This window comes from Phyllobates terribilis, unplaced genomic scaffold (genome assembly GCF_046119375.1).
Source record: "Phyllobates terribilis strain yellow unplaced genomic scaffold, ASM4611937v1 Scaffold_3__8_contigs__length_932513732, whole genome shotgun sequence".
NCBI classification, from domain to species: Eukaryota; Metazoa; Chordata; class Amphibia; order Anura; family Dendrobatidae; genus Phyllobates; species Phyllobates terribilis.
The window spans coordinates 905,136,622-905,155,892 of NW_027362763.1; the positions used below are offsets into that span (position 1 = coordinate 905,136,622).

The 19,271-nt window shown below is 43.6% G+C and overlaps 1 protein-coding gene across 1 annotated transcript in view; it reads right to left on the reverse strand.

The window, feature by feature from the left end:
- Nucleotides 1-14,702: 14,702 nt before the first annotated feature.
- SLC22A2 (solute carrier family 22 member 2) overlaps nucleotides 14,703-19,271 on the reverse strand; it is a 263,194-nt gene continuing 258,625 nt past the window's right edge. The window contains exons 9-10 of the mRNA XM_073672754.1: nucleotides 16,896-17,008; nucleotides 14,703-14,806 (exon numbers count right to left, since the gene is read on the reverse strand). Coding sequence (XP_073528855.1) covers nucleotides 14,703-14,806; nucleotides 16,896-17,008 — 217 coding nt within the window. The remainder of the gene's footprint in view (nucleotides 14,807-16,895; nucleotides 17,009-19,271) is intronic.

Sequence of the window (19,271 nt, forward strand, 5' to 3'; positions counted from 1 at the left end):
TAGAAAACATTATTATAAAGTCAACATGGTGAACTCAGCAAAAACAACACAGCACCTGAACAGGTGGTCATAAACAGTTATTTGCAGTCCCAGTAATAAGCCTAGTACTGGGGACCCCTGCTGGGGTATTCCTGATGCTTACCTGACCCAGCCGGGTCACGAGGGACTTCCTGCAGGGGGTTATCCTTGGGGACGCAGTACACCTGCAGTGCATACCAGCCACGTTTACCATGATGCTGGGTGAACGTGACTTGATTCCCAGGGTAGAGGTTCTGGTCGGGATGGCCTTCTTCCAACTCGGGCTCCACATCCCGCCAGTTCACAAAAATGTCCCAATTAAATTCGGGGCTTCGGATGGAGCCCCATCCAGCCTGGAGGTTGAATTTGACGATGAGGCCTTCGTCACGGGGGCTGGGGTTGGCTGTCTCCGCCTGGCGGGTCTGCGCCTTGGCGGCCTGGTCTCGGGCCTCCAGGCATTCACTGCGCACCACCCGCACGCGTCGCTCCCTCTCGAGCTGCCAGAGCTCCCGCTTGCAGAACTCCTGCCTTTGTAGTGCTTCGGCCTCGGTCTCCTGTGGGAACCCCATCAGGTCCCCCCCCCCAGTTGTCCCAGCGTAACTCCACTCCGCTGGTATAGGCAACCGGGGGCCCTCGGGCCCGGAGAAGCAGGTAGGGCTGCGGGTCCTCCGTCTGGGCGGACCAGTCGAAGGCCGGCACTCCGCACACCCACTGGGTTGCCGGAGGTAGTGGGAGGGCTCCCAGCAGTAGTGGACTCGCGGTTTCAGCGCCCGGGAATAACGGTTCTGGATAGGCGCTATATATGTCGTCTTCCGGTGCAGTGCCTGGGAGCGGCAGTTCTGGGACGGCTCCAGGTGGGTGGCCTTTTGGTTCCGCGTCCGGGGGTGAGGGTTCCAGGCTGCACATCTATTCCCACCAGGGCACGGCGGCATATGGCGAGGAGCGGGGGAAGGAGGCCCAGGAGCAGGTCGGCGCTGGCAGCGCCCGGGACTGGGGATTCTCTCCTACCTGCTCCCGGATTCTTCACGGCCTCCTGGTTCTCTGCCAGGGCTGGAACACCACTGCCGACTTCCGGTGCTGTCTTCCGGCGTGCCTTTAATTTATGCAGCAGCTCGCCTTTCCATCTGGCGATAGCTGCCTGCTGGGCCTGCTCGACCTGCTGGCCCAGCTCGAGAACCTCACTCTCGAGGCCCACGATGGGAGGCTCCATTTTGTTGTCTTTTGACATGCAGACAATGGCGCCCGTTCTTCTGGGGTGGGTGCCACATTCAGTATCACAGCACCACTGTTTAGGCACAATTCACCCGCTGGTACGGGCTGATCACGCATCCTGTTCGTGACGCCAGAATCTGACTCGCCCCCAGGGCCTTGGGTTACTCGGCAGCCGGGCCTTGGGGCTGCTTGCGGGAGATATCACGGTGGCTTGCGCGGTCCGTGACCCAGGGCGGTCAGAGCAAAAAGGAGGAAATAAAAATAGATAGGAAAGTTCGGAGAAATTTGTGACGCCACCTGTGGTGTCTGGTGAAGGTCACCAGCGCTGCAGCAGTCCTCTGAGGCTGGTGACAAGGCAGCTAAAGATGGTACAGCTCCCCACAGGTGGAGTGGAGCTTCAGGGCAGTGTAGATAGATAGATGGTGGAATGGTGTGCTGGGCGTTGTAGTGCGGTGAGGATCAGTGATGCCGGTGAAGAAACAGATAGAGGCTGTTCGATGCAGTCGTCCACGGTTTTACTTACAGTTCTTAGGCAAATCACAATTGCACTTTTCAGGTGAAGGCCTTCCTCGTCGCGCTGCGTTCACCGGGCAGGGGTTCAATCCTTTCTCAGCAAATTTAAGAATGCCTGGCGGAACCCCACTTTCATATGTACCTATCTTGACCTTTTCCACACTCGGTCCTTCTCACCGTGTTCCTACCCTGCTCACTCTCATTCCCGCTCGGGTATGCTGAAGTCCTTCCTGTACGTCGGATCCGGGACCAACCTGACCCCCTGGGGTTTTGAGTGTAGCAACCGATCCCTCCTGATCACCTGGCAGGAGCGGGGCGTACGGGTGCCGTCCTGCACGCGCTGTACCCTCTGGGATCCCTTAAGTAGAATGGAGCCTGCTCCCTGCTCCCCTCCGGGGCCTCGATCCTGGGCCCCAACCTGTGGAGCAGAGCTCTGACTGAGCCTCTGCTCCCGGACTGAACTGAACTCTGTCCCGACTGACTGACCTGTAGACCTAATATGGCTTCCTATTATATACTTACTGTATATGTGCTCTGTGTATCTGTTTCCTCCACCCACACCCACTATTGGTTCCCCCTACCTTTGGGTTCCCCCCTACTCCAGCCAGGGCCAGGGCTCAGCAGAAAACTACATTGCGTCTTGCCCCTCCAGCTGGCCTGGAGCAGTGTTGTGTTGGATGTAGGTGGTTGGGGTTCCGTGCAGCACTCCCTCCTTACCTGAGAGAAGGGAGACACCACACCTCGGGGTGAGGTGCAGTATCTCTGTGGCGACTGAACCCTCAGGGGCGCCACACATGCGTTCCAATGCAAGTCAATGGCGGCAAAAACGCCACGCTTCTGCAAAATAATTGGTAGTGCTGCGGATTTTTCCGCAATGATAATCCGCAGCGGAAATTTCCGCAGCATGTGCACAGCACATGCAGATTATCATTGGGGAACATGACAGACCTTCTACCAAGGGTTTTTTAAGCGTTTCTGCAGCGGAATTGCCGCTGCATAAATGCTTAAACGCATAGTGGGCACACTATTAAATGGTATAAAGCTGTTTTTTAATCATTTTTAGCTAAACCACTGGGGGCTGACATTTTTATTTGCTGGTGTGTAAGATTTAAGCACAAGGACTGTGGTGGTAACTTAATCTAGCCCTGAGTAGTTTTCACTGGATGAAATCGCCGCAGCAGCCTTGGGGCCTCGACTAGATGAGTGCTCACTACTGATTACTGTGATCTGAGCGCTGCAGCCCGAAAGACAGGATGGGTCCTCTTGGATCACATGATAAAATGTTAAAATGTAGTAGATGATTAGAGGACAAAGTGTTGCGGAGAAGAGGATTTAGAACCTGGGATGGGTCAGTGAATAGAAGCGAGAAAGAAAATGTTTAACACAGGAGCCACCTAGGGAAATGCAATAAGGAAAAAAGGAACTATACATATAAATGATAAAAAATAAATGAATAAATAACAAGTTGCTGAAGAGAAAGGAGTGGAATGATAGGAGTGCAGGAGACATGGGATAAGAACTCAGGATGGGCCCGTGAATAGGAGCCAGAAAGAGGACATTAAACAGAGGAGCCACATAGTCAGATGAGCTAAAGGCAACAAGGAAAAAATAAAAGGGGAAACTATACATATAAAATAGTTGAAAAAAGGACAAAGAGAAAGGAGTAAAATGATTAAAAGGCAGGAGAAGTGAAGGGCGTGGCCTTACAGTTTATGTGAACGGATGCACGAACTGAGAGCTCCCACTCATAATCCTAAATCTTCAGCCTGCACCAACAAAAAATGGGTAAAACCTACACCTATCAGCTTCTAATACACTCCGGTACCTGTGGGGAGCTGACTTCAGGGGATCCGGTGGAGAATGACCCGTCAAAAGAGTTGCACCGGCAAGGATGACAGCCTGCCCAACAGGGCGCTGACCTTGGAGGCCCAGCAGGGAAATAAGGTGTCGGAGGTTGTATCCCGTTTGAGACACCTTGCCCAGGTGTTGGAAGCCGCCTCAGCTGATGACTTTGAAGGTCAGATGGGATAGGAACAGGGGGAGACGATTGCTGCTGAGGAAGAGTTGGCGACACATCAAACAATACAGCAGCGGCAGGCATCTTTGGTATCCAGTGAGGTAACTCACACTGACTCAGCACTAAACACAGCAAATGCTACAATGCAGAAACCCACAATAAGAGATGTTTTATTTGCTATTAATTTATCCAAAACAACTCTGGCTAGTATTACCTCTCATATAAGTGCTTTAACCCTTTCACGCCATTGGCCGTACATATACGGTGCAAGTCTGAAGCCGGTGTATGGAGCGGCCTCATGCAGGGAGCCTGTCCCATACTCGGCAGGTGATGGCTGAGAATTACAGCCAGGACCTGCCATTAACAATCTAAGACAGTGGCATTTAACATGTGCCGACATGCATGAGCGTCATTCTCTTCCATCGGGGTGCCTGTGACTTGATTGTAATTCCACAAAAATGGCTGTAACAAGCGTTCAAAAAGTCACATCTAACCTAAAATTGTATTAATAAAAACATTGTCTCGTCCCACAAAAAATGAGCTATCACACAGCTCAATCGGCCATAAAATAAATATACTATGGGTCTTGGAAAATGGTGACACAACCCCAGTGGGCCAAGCTTTTGATTTTTTTTCAGCACTAAATTTATAAAAAAACTGGACATGTTTGTTATCACCATAAGCGTATTGATGAGGAGAATCATATTGCAAGGTCATTTTATACTACAAAATGTACACAATAAAAACAATTCACAAAAAACAATGTCAGAATTGCGTTTTTTTCACAATTTCACCCACTTGGAATATTTTTGCAATTTTCCAGTACACTTGTCCCACAAAAAACAAGCCCTCATATGTCTATGTGGACAGAAAAATAAAAGAGTTATGGCTCTGGGAAGAAGGGGAGGAAAAAATGGAAATGCAATAATGGAAATTGACTCTGTTGTGAAGGGATTTAAAGAAGACGTCATCTATAGAGGGACATTCAAAGGGCTTTTGAAATAATCAAGGCAACAGAGGGAATGATCAGCAATTTTGATTATGATATATTGCCTATCCAAAGTGATATGAAAATGTACAAGCACAACATCAATGTCTTGTTTAATAAAAGGATGATCTAGAAAATAGACTCCATAGGAAAAACCTACACATCATAGGAGTCCCTGAGAGAGCTGAGGGCAAAAATCTGGCTGAATTTATGGAAACCTAGCTTATTACCTCTCTTCCCAAAGCTGCACAATCCCCTAAGTTTGCAATAGAACGGGCCCATAGTGTGCCTCTCAGACCCCACAACCAGGGGCCCCACCACGGCCAATGTTGCTGAAACTACTGCACAAAAGGACAGACATACAGTGGTGTGAAAAAGTGTTTGCCCCCTTCCTGATTTTTTATTCTTTTGCATGTTTGTCACACTTAAATGTTTCTGATCATAAAACAAATTTAAATATTAGACAAAGATAACACAAGTAAACACAAAATGCAGATTTTAAATCAATGTCTTTATTATGAAGAGAAAAAGAAATCCAAACCTACAGGGCCCTGTGTGAAAAAGTGATTGCCCCCATTCTCTTAAAACATAAATGAACTGTGGTTTAACACATCTTTGGGGAGCTGAATTCAATTTCCCTAGCCACACACAGACCTGATTACTGCACACCTGTTCTCAATCAAGAAATCACTTAAATAGGACCTGCCTGACACAGTGAAGAACAAAAGATACTCAAAAGCTTGACATCGTGCTGTGATTCAAAGAAATTCAGGAACAAATGAGAAACAAAGTAATTGAGATGTACCTGTATCAGTCTGGAAAAGGTTATAAAGCCATTTTTAAGCTTTGGGACTCCAGCGAACCACAGTGAAAGCCATTATCCACAAATAGGGAAAACATGGAACAGTGGTGAACCTTCCCAGGAGTGGCCGGCCAACCAAAATTACCCCAAGAGCCGCAGCGACAACTCATCCAAGAGGTCACAAAAGACTACACAACAACATCCAAACAATTGCAGGAATAACTTGCCTCAGTTTTGGTCAGTGTTCATGATTCCACCATAAGAAAGAGACTGGGCAAAAATAACATGCATGGCAGAGTTCCAAGATAAATACCACTGCTGAGCAAAAAGAACATAAAGGCTCGTCACAGTATTGCCAGAAATCATCTTGATGATCGCCAAGACTTTTGGGAGAATACTCTGTGAACTGACGAGAAAAAAGTTGATCTTTTTGGAAGGTGTATGTCCCATTACATCTATTGTAGAAGTAACACAGCATTTCAGAAAAGGAACATCATACCAACAGTAAGATATGGTGGTGGTAGTGTGATGGTTTAGGGCTGTTTTGCTACTTCAGGACCTGGAAGACTTGCTGTGGTAAATGGAATCATAAATTCTGCTGTCTGCCAAAAAATATCGAAGGAGAATGTCCGGCCATCTGTTTGTGACCTCAAGCTGAAGTGCATTTGGATAATGCAGCAGGACAATGATCCAAAATACACTAGCAAATCCACCTCTGAATGGCTTAAGAAAAACAAAATTAAGACTTTGGAGTGGCCTAGTCAAAGTCCTGACCTTAATCCGATTGAGATGCTGTGACATGACCTTAAAAAGGCTGTTCATGCTCAGAAACCCTCCAATGTGGCTGAATTATAACAATTTTGCAAAAATGAGTGAGCCAAAATTCCTTCAGAGTATTGTAAAAGACTCATTGCCAGTTATCGCAAATGCTTGTGTGGCGCCCCTGCGGGTCCAGTCGCCACAGAGGTACTGCATCTCTGCCAGAGGTGTGGTACCCCACTCTCAGGTAAGGAGGGAGCACTACCCGGAACCCACACACCCACATCCAACACTACACCACTCCAGACCAGCAGACAAGGCAAGATGCACTTGGTCACGGCTGAGCCCTGTCCCTGGCTGGAGGAGGAGGAACCAAAGGTAAGGGAACCATGTAGTGGGTGTGGGTGGAGGAAGAAGTTTAGGGGAGCACAGACAGAAAGAGTATAAAAGACAGATAGAAACATCTAGAAGGGGTTCTGCTCAGGAGAGCAGTAGGGGGAGTCCTGCTCAGGAGAGCAATGCAGAAGGGTCCATTTTCCTGGCTCCAGTGCTTGGGGCAAAAGTTCAGTGGAGAGTGAGGAGTAGGGCCCAGTGAGAGGGACCCAGGAGGAGGAGAGTAAGGAGAGAAGACGGGAGCATTGAGATAGGCTCCAGAGATAGAAGGGATCCTAGGGGCACGGCGAGTGCGGAGTCCACCTGTGTGCCCGAGTTCATGCTGACCGTGGAGGGATCAGGCCGCAGTAGGGGACCGGCCCCAGACTAGTGGAGTACTTTAAGGCTCAGCTAGAAAACCAGAGGTTGCGGTATCTTCATGTGCCATAGCCACAATCCACACATAATGGCTGAAAAGGTGGCCATATAGGACCAAGAGGACAGACCGGACGTCGCCCGACAAGGCCCGCGGCCACTGGCTCGGGACACTGTGTGTGAGACGCAGGGCAGGAGGGCGAGAGCCAGCGCAGGGAGACGACCTGGAGAGGTACACAGACAGGGGTCCCTTTCAAGTGCCTCCAAAGACGACGTGGGTGGTTATAATCCGGAAAGTGTAACCTGGAGCAGCTTGACAACTGTGAGTAAATATTTGAAGACTGCACCCCACTGTGTCCTTGCCTAATTGCTGCTCCACCTGCCTTGCACTACACCAGCAAAATCTACAACATCCATTAAATATACTGCCCTGGGGCCTAGCTCTGCCCGTGGAGAGCTGAATTATGTTTGCTGCGTCACCATCAGCCCCAGTGGATCTGCACCGCAGCGGCGGCCCCATAGAGCCGCATACCACGGGTGGCGTCACGAACATTATCCCCAAATCTTTATTTCCCCAATTGACTGTTCTTTATTTGACCGCCCTGGGCCATGGACCGGGTCACTGCCACCGTGACTACCCCAATACAGGACCGGCCCGGCTACCGAGTACCCCACGGCCCATGGGGCGGGTCACTTGATTGCAGTTGTTGCTGCTAAGGGTGGCCCAACTAGTTATTAGGTTTAGAGGGCAATCACTTTTTCACACAGGGCCCAGTAGATTTGGATGTGTTTTTCCCTTAAAAATAAAGGCGTTCATTTAAAAACTGCATTTTGTGTTTACTTGTGTTATCTTTGTCTAATATTTAAAGTTGTTTTGTGAGTTGAAACATTTAAGTGTGACAAACTTGTAAAAGAAAAAGAAATCAGGAAGGGTGAAAACACTTTTTCACATCACTATAATTCTGCCCAAAGCATGGGACTGTCCCAATCTGTCTATTGAAAATACAAAGGTTGCCATCTTCCCTGACTTCTTTCCGGAAGTGCCAAAGCCCAAATTATACATGTCAAGAAAAGGCTGCACACTTTGCAGATTCCTTACTCGATGATATATCCTGCATTCTTAAGGGTCACAACCTTTGGAAAGGTGCTCATTCATGACTCGGGAAGCAGCACAGTAGCTCGACATGTTGGATTAACTTTTTGGACACCATCATTAAGCTACAGAACAATGAAATAGAGACATCACTGTACAGGAAGCCAATCGACTGTCCAACATACCTTAAATGTTACAGTTTCCATCCAAAACACATAAAAAACTCTATTGTCTACAGCCAAGCCAGCAGATACAATCGGATATGTTCCAACCCTATGGATAGAGACAAACACCTTGGTGGCCTCAGAAAGACCTTTTTGAATCAGGGCTACCATCCAAGAACAATTGAGAACCAGATTTCAAGAGCCACCAGAATATCAAGGAGTCACCTCCTACATTACAAAACTAAACAAGAAAGCAACCGGGTGCCTCTAGTAGTCACCTACAATCCAAATCTGGAGGTGCTAAGAGGAGCTGCACGGAAACTACAACATTTACTACAAAAAGATGCCCGAATCCATATTTCCAGACCCCCCACTTCGCGGTTTTAGGCAGCCCCCAAATCTAAGAAGCATCATTGTCAGAAGCTCCCTGTCCTCTCCATCAGCTTCAGGAACCTTTCCCTGCAACCAGAAAAAATGTAAAACCTGTCCATTTATAATAACCACGGACAAGATAAAGATCCACAACTCACATCAGGACTACAAGATCCCAGGTGCTTTCAGCTGCATCACATCTAATGTGGTGTACTTAATTATATGTACCAAATGTACAGCTGGAGGTCTGTATGTAGGGAAGTCAGGGTAAAAACTTAGAACAAGGATGAATTCTCATTGCCAAACAATAAAATAAAAAAGAATAGATGTACCTGTGGCCAAACATTTTTGTATCCCTGATCACAGCATCATGGACATGAAATTACTGGTATTAAAAGGTAATTTCAAATCTCAGAGAGACAGAAGAGTCTGGGAATACAAACTAATGACAATCTTTGACACACTCAGTGCAGGAATGAATGTGTCGCATGGATTTATGTCATTCTACATCAACTACGGAATGTGCTCCTCAGACCTGTGGGGGCATAACAGCCCCTGGACCAGACTTAAATCACAGGACAATAAAACTTTCACACTCCTATTAACTATTCCAATATTTACGGCCACAACTGTTTATCCTTCTCCAATGCTAATAGTTCTGCTTTACGTCACTTGTCTATTGCATTATTTCTGTGTCTTGTTGTGTATAAATATGTGACTCTTCAGATTTTGTGTTATACTATGCCTGATGAAGAGATCTGAGTAGTCTCGAAAGCTTGCAATTTGTTACCATCTTTTCAGTTAGCCATTAAAAGCTATCAACCACTGAGGACTCTCAAATCTAAGTCTGTCAGTTAATTCTGATATAAATTGAAAAGAGTCCTTTAAGTAATTCTTTGGACTTATATTTGCTCCTATTTTCTCCTCCCGAGACAAAATGTCCACTCTGTTTTGTTTAACGTTTTTGTATGTTTTGGTTTATGTTTGTTTTACTTTAAAAAGGGGTACTCTCTATGTATAAAAGGGAATGATGTGATCTAGTTACTGGTGGTCTAATCATTATGATCTCCTGCTTCTATATGGCTAAACTTTTTGAATATAACAGCATGGAATGTGAGGGGTATGGGAGATCCTATTAAGAGGTGTACAATACATACATGGATATATCAGTATCAACCAGCTATTGTGTGTCTATCAGAAACTCATTTAGTTCATGAGGCAAAACAAACTAACAATAGTGCTTAGATGGGTCACTCTTTTCACTCCAAATAGTCTTCTCATGCTAGAGGGGTGAGTGCCTTGGTCCACAAAGTGATCCCGTTCCAGTGTTATAAATCTGTCATTGATGCGGATGGTCACTATATTTGCTTATTATGCTCTGTATATGGTGTAAAGTTAATTTTGGTGGCTATATATATATATACAACCCCCAAATAAGGGTACAATTGTTGAAAAAATACTCTATTTTGCATTTGATTCCCCTACAATTCCAGTTATATTAATAGGTTACTTTAACAATTATCTTCACCCACATTGGGACAGATTCCACACAGGCAGTATGCCTGTTTCCCGTTTCCCTACAGCTATGTTTAGATTATTATCTGAAATAGGGTATTTTGATATTTGGCGCAGGAGGAATCCCTTGAGTAGACAATATACTTGTTATTCGTGGTCACATCACTCTCTGTCAAGGATTGATATGGTAATTGGAACTGAATCTTTGATCCCTCTAATCCATGATATTGAATATTTAGCTAGGGGAATTTCTGATCATTCTCCTATATGAGTGCAACTAAGAGTGGGTGAATTGGAGGGGGGAACCAGATTCCCCTGGCAATTAAACCCTTGGTGGCTCACGTTCATAAGTCACTCCATGAAGCAAGAATTAGAAGAATTCTTTGGAATGAATGAGGGATTGGCATCAGTAGCAACAATTTGGGACACAATGAATGTGTATGATAGAGGAATCTTTATAAGGGACATTTTGAGACACAAATCTAAAACTCGAGAAATCACCCAGAGCCTCCAATGTAGTGTTCAACAAGCTGAATGTCAATTGATCTCAAATCCCTCTGTTAGCACTTGCCAGGAATTAGAGGCAGCCCAACAATTATTTAAAGATCATCTGATATCCAAAGTCAAAAACAAAAGTTTTTTTTACTAAACAGAAATACATCGAACAAGGGGAAAGTGGTGTGCACTTATTATCCACTATAGTTAAATTACAGGATGGTCCATCTCATATGCAGGTGCTTCTCACAAAATTAGAATATCATCAAAAACTTAATTTATTTCAGTTCTTCAATACAAAAAGTGAAACTCATATATTATATAGAGTCATTACAGAGAGAGTGGTCTATTTCAAGTGTTTATTTCTGTTAATGTTGATGATTATGGCTTACACCAATGAAAACCCAAAAGTCATTATCTCAGTAAATTAGAATACTTTATAACAACAGCTTGAAAAATGCTTTTGAAATCAAAAATGTTGGCCTACTGAAATGTATGTTCAGTAAATGCACTCAATACTTGGTCGGGGCTCCTTTTGCAGCAATTACTGCATCAATGCAGCGTGGCATGAAGGCGATCAGCCTGTGGCACTGCTGAGGTGTTATTGAAGCCCAGGTTGCGTTGATAGCAGCCTTCAGCTCGTCTGCATTGTTGGATCTGGTATCTCTAATCTTCCTCTTGACATTACGAGTTTGCTGGCCAATCAAGCACAGTGATACTGTTGTTTTTAAACCAGGTATTGGTACCTTTGGCAGTGTGGACAGGTGCCAAGTCCTGCTGGAGAATGAAATTTCCATCTCCAAAAAGCTTGTCGGCAGAGGGAACATGAAGTGCTCTAAAATTTCCTGGCAGATGGCTGCGCTGACTTTGGTCTTGATAAAACACAGTGGACCTACACCAGCAGATGGCATGGCTCCCCAAACCATCACTGATTGCGGAAACCTCACACTAGACTTCAAGCAGCTTGGATTGTGTGCCTCTTCACTCTTCCTCCAGACTCTGTGACCTTGATTTCCAAATGAAATGCAAAATTTACTTTCATCTGAAAACAACTCCTTAGACCACTGAGCAACAGTTCAGGTCTTTTTCTCCTTGGCCCAGGTAAGACACTTCTGGTGTTGTCTATTGGTCATGAGTGGCTTGACACAAGGAATGTGACACATGTAGCCCATGTCCTGGATACGTCTGTGTTATGGCTCTTGAAGCAATGACTCCAGCAGCAGTCTACTCCTTGTGAATCTCCCCCAAATTTTTGAATGGCCTCTTAACAATCCTTACAAGGCTGTGGTTATCCCGGTTGCTTGTGCATCTTTTTCTATCACACTTTTTCCTTCCACTCAACTTTCCATTAATATGCTTGGATACAGCAGTCTGTGAACAGCCAGCTTCTTTAGCAATGACCTTTTGTGGCTTACCCTCCTTGTGGAGTGTGCCGATGACTGCCTTCTGGACATCTGTCAAGTCAGCAGTCTTCCCCATGATTGTGAAGCCTACTGAAACAGACTAAGGGACCTTTTTAAACGCATTGGAAGCCTTTGCTGGTGTTTTTTGTTAATTAGTCTAATTTACTGACATAATGACTTTTGTGTTTTCATTGGCTGTAAGCCATAATCATCAACATTAATAAACACTTGAAATAGATCACTCTGTTTGTAATGACTCTGTATAATATATGAGTTTCACTTTTTGTATTGAAGAACTGAAAAAATTTAACTTTTTGATGATATTATAATTTTGTGAGAAGCGCTATTCAATTAAACATGGAAAATAGGGATACAATATTTGGAAATGCAAATATATTAAATGCCTTTCTTTGTTGTTGTTCTAATATATATGGATCTAGGTTTCAAGGTAATGAGGAAGATCTAGGAAAATTTTTAGACAAAATAAAGATGCCTACGTTTACGGCACCGAAAGTAGTTCCATATTAGAACATCCCTTAATGGGGTTGTGCCACCATAAAGAATACATTTAACCAAGCAGAAAAGGTGGAAATAAATGGTTTTGTAATTTACAGTTATTAAAAATTATGCGCCATTGAAAACATACCAAGCTTTTATCTTCTGAAGCATGCTCCCTGGCGTTATTCCATTCTGTCCTCTCAGTGCCGATCAGCTGGCTGAGTTTGCGCAGTTCCTGTCATCATAGGAGGTCCGACTACCCCCGACTCCTCATCCCCAGTGTGCACAACGTATTCTCTGCAAGACCCGGTGACTGTGAAGAGCGGTGATGTCAGAAATGTTGCTGCTCCTCACAGTCACTGGGTCTAGCGTAGCGCAGCGTGAGCCGGGAGTGGCTGCTGCTAAAGCATATGGAGCCTCAGAACAAGGCTCCATAGGCTTTGGACGACTGATTCGGGGAATGTTGTGGGAAGCACTGAACTATGTTGGACCTGCGTGGGAATTTTTTTTATAATAAATTGGTGAACGAGGGACAGTGTCTTGTTTTTATTTCTCTCTTTCTAGGTTTTTCAGGTTTCCATGTGTGGACATAGGTCTCATAAGTTATGATATTTTCCTTTCTATATGACTGAAGCGTTTACCCTTATAATCTGTCATCTAAAATATGGTAAGATCTCCAGGTACTGAATAATATGTTGCTTTTGTTGTACGGAAGAACTGGTCTAATAGTTCCCTTGAGAATATGTATGAAACCACTTTCTATGTGATGTTAAGTTTATTGTGATTAATGTTATAATTGTACCTTGTAGGAGCTGCAGAGTTCCCAAGCAGAGACTAGAGTATGAGTAGTAGTAGTCTGCGCTACTGTGCTAGATTCAAGAAATCCGGAGGAAGTGATGAGGGATAAGATCATGGTGTCTCAATGCATTTCGAAATTGAACCAACTTCTTCATCAGGAGACCACAATTGTCTAGCACAGCAGCGCAGACTACTACTCCTATCCTCCACCAATTGTTCCTGTAGCAGAACAGAAATAACTAGTGAAGATGTGAACAGCATATTTAGATGTCATAAAAAACAAAGCTCCAACTTATTTTTGCAGTTTAGATCTATCTACTTGCATTTTGTGAGAAACATTTCTTCCCTTTCCATCATTCTAGTAAGGCTATGTTCACAAGTTGCATATTTGCTGCGGTTTTTCTGCAGGCAAAACCTGCTTTCTTGGCAGTAAAGAAGCTGCTTAAAAAAGCATTTTTTATGCATTTTTTGCTGCTTTTTTGCACTTACTCATTGCTTTCTATGGGTCAAAAAACGCTGCAAAAACGCTGAAAGAAATGACTTGCTGCAGTTTTCAAAAACACAGCAGCTTTCCAATTCGGTCAAGGAAAAAAAAACAATGTGTGTGCATGAGATTTCTGAAATCTCATTGCTTTTGCTGATACTTTAAAACACAGCTTTTAATTTGCATGAAAAAAAGCAGCAAAAAAACGCAACGCATGAACATAGCCTGATGTAGTGTGGGAGGAGTGATTTTTGCTCTGACCACTGAAATATATTTATATCTTCCCCTCTCACAGTCACAGCAAATGTCTCTCACATGGCCGATGGACAGCAGTGTGAATCCGCCTCTGTCTCTTCACTTTTTCCACTTCTGACATACTTGGTAGTGACTGAAATTTCTAAACATTTATAGTGAGCCTATGAGCAGAGACAGGGAAGCAAAGGGCTACAGGAAGACGAGTTCCTTACCACAGCTGTTGCTGTTTGTTGCCTGTTTTCTTTCCTTATATTTGCATACTGTAGGTTTGCTCCATAAACTATGTTTTAGGCAGTGTTCATGCAATGTTATTTAAGGCATTCAAAAATGAATTTTCAAGCAAAAACTGTTTCAGGAAACGCTCCTGTTTGGAAGATCTTCTCCAAAAACTCCTTAAAAGACTCTGTGAGCATAGCCTACCTCCTACAATGCCAGTTTGCATTTGTGGGGCATAAGTAAAATTACAATCTAAAATTCACTGCCAGTAAGTTAGTTAGGGAGTGAATACATGAAAAATACAATGCACTTTAGGTGGGAAAATCAACACATTAATCTAACACTTATTAAACTTACTTCTGCAAATTCTCTGCCTCTTCAATGGTTTCTGGGAGATCACGGCCTTTGGTTTCAGGAAGGAGCAACACCAATATGCCAGAAAGTATTCCTATAACAGCTATGTGTGAAAATGACCAAAAACAGGAGAATTAAAGATACACTCAGATTAAGACAATTTAATTGACCAACTGTGAATTGTGAAAAGCGGGGGCTACACGTCCACTTTGGCTGTGACAACTGCCGTTCGACCAAAGTTTGCTAGGTGTTGCTCTTACATACGGCACACTCCTCCAAATATATGAGATCAGATTGCGATACCAAGGTTTCTACAAATGCAATAAGTTTCAAGAAGTTCCACCTTATTGGATTTTTTGTGACTTGCTTGTCGCAGTTGTAAGAGAACAGACTCAATTTTGCGTCTTTGGTATCCTTCTTGTCCTATAACTTTTGTGTAATGATGATTAAATAGCACTGATGGGCATGGAAGTTTCACATTTCTATTCACACCCCTTAAGTTTCTATTGGCTCATAGTTTGGAGGGAACTTTTCCTTTGTCTGTGACACTATTTAAGTGCCTACATGTGCTAAAAAGCAGAAGTTCTATCTAGTACACCATACAAGGCTGTGCTGCTTTGATTTCCTCAAGATCTTAAAACATACTTTAATATTTGGAGATGAATGCTCAGCGGACTCATCTATACTCATTAACCTAACCTGTAGACACATTGCTGAGGTATCGATGCACTGAATTTAAAATATTAGGAACTGAGGGACATTATTTTAAAGTAAGATTTGAATTTATATTTAGACTGAAGGGGGAGGGGTGGTAAATTAATTTGCAAATTTCTTTTAACTACTGAAATGCCCCTTTCAGTTGTGGCTTATTTACTGTGATGAGCTGGCCTTATTCTAAGACTATTTGACCAATGCACGTAGAGCGTAGTCCACGGCTCTAAGGGATGCAGACTTTTTCCAACACGGAGCATCAGTTCCATCAATCTTATTGCTGTGTTTTATTAGAGATTTGCTAACTCGTCAGTTTAAGTGCACTAATTTCACTTGGAAAGTGTTCAGCTTTAGGAATCAATGTTTCCATTCTGTGACAGTAAGCAGAGGAAGACCGGCTGATTGGATCTTATGTATACATAAGGCCAGCAAGGAGATTGTTAAAGGTAAATGTAAAGCAATCATTCCATTAATCTCATCAGTACCTCAGGGGCCTCAAGCCATTGTTCTCCAAGCCACTAGTTCCAGCACAGAGCATCGGTTCCGTCAATCTTATTGCTGTGTTTTATTAGAGATTTGCTTGTTGTGTTTTATTAGAAATTTGCTTACTTGTCAGTTTAAGTGCACTAATTTCACTTGGAAAGTGTTCATCTTCAGGAATCAATGTTTCCATTCAGTGACAGTAAGCAGAGGAAGACGTGCTGGTTGGATCTTATGTATACATAAGGCCAGCCAGGACATTGTTCAAGGTAAATGTAAAACAATCATTCCATTAATCTCATCAGTATCTCAGGGACCTCAAGCTATTGTTACATTGTGTGGATGGGGATAGTACACCCAATGAAGTCATCACCACAGGGGGTCTCATAAGCAGTCTCAGGTGATGGGTTTGGCTTGAGAAAAAATACCTCCACTAATGCACAGTTAGCTTTGGGGGGGGGGGGGTGTAAACATTTCTACCCATTCAGGGGGTTGATCCCAGGGAGGGAGGAATAAACCACATGTTTAGTCAGGAAAAGTGTGGAATGACGTTGAAGGGCGAGGATATAGGCTAAGGTCCTGGAGCCCATGGATGAATGGCCTATGGAGTTTACAGATCGGTTGCCTAGTGAGCACATGCTACAGTTGTGGGATTTGTCATCTGCATTTGATAAACTCTCTTAAGGACTGTTGCTACTGGATATCTGTGCTTCTATCACTTTTTCTGTCATCTGGAGGAGCATTGACTGTGACTGCAGACTATACTGGCTGGAGATACGAAATTGGTGGGCCAACCAAAAGTTGGGAGACAGTGAGTTTCGCCTGGTGCAAGGGCAGTGGAACTACCGCTTCGGGGAAGGGATCTTGTGGACTGGGGACTGTATTATGGCCATTTATCTGGAGCTGTTGGAAAACCATGGATGTAAGGAATAAAAAATAGTTGCATTGTTAATCAGCCTACATGATTATTACAACCCACAACCTCGGATCTTCACACTTACCAAATACTATTAGTGGCAATTCTTTCCAAATATTTGCCAGTCTGTAAACAATGAATGGTGTAATGGTTCCACCAAGATCGCACAAGGATGAGCAGACCATTATGCCAATGTTCCTGAAAACACATTACATAGAGAAGAAGATAGGTAGCAATGGTTGTAGGAAGAAAAATGGAAAAAAGACAGCCATCTTGCTTAAACTTGTAAAGTTTGGCTGATTTAGCAAACAAAGTTTAAGGCTAAGTTCCAACAGTAAGTATTTGGTACATTTTTTAATTTTGCATATTTTTATGCACAAAAAAAATCTCACTACGTTATAGTGCCATCAAAGTGGACATACAGTAGGTCTCATAAGTTATGATATTTGCCTTCCTATATGATTGAAACTTTTACCCTTATAATCTGTTATTTAGAATATGTTGAGACCTCCAGGTACTAAATTATTTGCCAATTGTGCTGTTTTTATGCTGGCTGAGCTGCGGTCTGTTTTTGATATTTGCAACATGCCAATCACTCTTGCAGTAAATACATAATTTAATTTGTAGCTGGAGGGTAGGCTGCCGGTCACTTTAGGCCTGAAAATTTTAGGGGGTAAAATGTGGGCAGTTTTCTACGGCACTTGAACAAGGCATTAATATTTTCTAGGGAGCAATTTTACCATCTAGAGGGCACAAAGGAGGCATTTTACTTTGTAAGGGGCAGAATGGTGGGCATTACTATGTGGGGCACTAAGAGGGCATCTTGTGCCACACAGCAGGTGCAATTATAGGGACACATACGGCTGTATCGGCTCAGCAATGGGGTGACAATAAGTAGTAGGATGTGGAGTTTTGCTTGTTGGAAATAGATAGAGAAGTTGCTGGAAATGTGTGAAGTCAAATGTGCTTTATTGTAAACTCTACAGATGAGTCGCGGCTGGAAGAAATTATTACTGCGGTCTGGGCCAGATGGAAAAGACAGGAAAAGTGAACAACTCCATCAGAAAAAATGTCAGTGGTAAGTCACCATCTACATCTGCACTGTAATCTCTTACGTATTCTGCAAGATTGGTATTTACCACTCTATGGTCACCATGTGGTGATAATATTGGTCTTGGACTTTGTAAAGAGATTTATTTTCAGTAACATCATGGACATCTACTGAGGTTTTCCTATATCCATGATTTGCAACCCTTAGGTATGATTTGCGGATATTCCCCATAGACTTGAATGACGAAATCCACAGATAGAAACCAAAGATGCGTTTTTAGTGTTTCTGTAGGAGAAATTAAGTAAAATCACATGTAATTGGCACATGATTTAATCAATCAGTGTGTAACAAACTAACTTACATTCACAATTTTTCCTTTCTAATTCCATTAACCTTCTGGCTCTTACAGAAACCTGGATCCAGCAGTTAGACACCGCTGCTGCTGCTCTCTCTTTTGGTGGGCTGAAATTTTCACATACCGCCAGACCTGAGAGCAGACAAGTTGGAGGTATTGGTTTACTTCTTTCATCACAATGTGCTTTCCAGGTCACCCCCCACCCCCATTTCCCTCACTCGTGTTTCCTTCCTTTAAAGTCCACACCGTTAGACTCGTTTGTTTGGTCTCTTCAAGCACAATATGCTGTTTCTTGCCTGAAGACGAAGTTCACCACGTCTCCTATACTAATTCATCCCAATTCTGAACATGCCTTTATTGTAGAAGTGGATGCTTCAGATGGTGAAGTAGGGACCATTCTATCACAAAGAACAGGAACAAAAGATTTGCTGCATCCTTATGCTGATTTCTCCAGAAGTTTGACCGTGTCAGAGAAGAATTATGATGTAGGGAACAAAGAGCTCTTAGCTATCATTGCTGCATTCAAGGAATGGAGACATCATCTATAAGGAGCAGCTCAACAAATTGTCGTTATAACTGACCATCGTAACCTTGAATTTATCAAGTCTGCCAAATGTTTGTGTCCTCCCCGCCAAGCTCAATGGAGTCTCTTTCTTAACCGATTTAACTTTGTTATCTCTTACAGACCTGGCTCCCGTAATGGTAAGGCGGATGCTTTATCTAGGATCTTCTTCACAGATCCTTCTACAGCCGCACCACCAAAAACTATTCTGCCTGAGTCCAACTTCCTGGGGGTGATCCATAACAAAGACTTGCTGTGTGATCCATAACAAAGACTTGCTGGAAGATATATGGGAAGCATATGAGACAGACCCAATTCTTCTGCATCCACCAGATGATATATCTCTCACCTTTCAAAATAAAGTATGGATTCATAATCATTGCATCTATGTTCCAGAAACTGTGAGACTTAAGTTATTAAAACTAATTCATGACTCAAAGTTAGCAGGAGACAAAGGAAAAACACAAGAATTTCTGTCTTGTTTCTTTTGGTG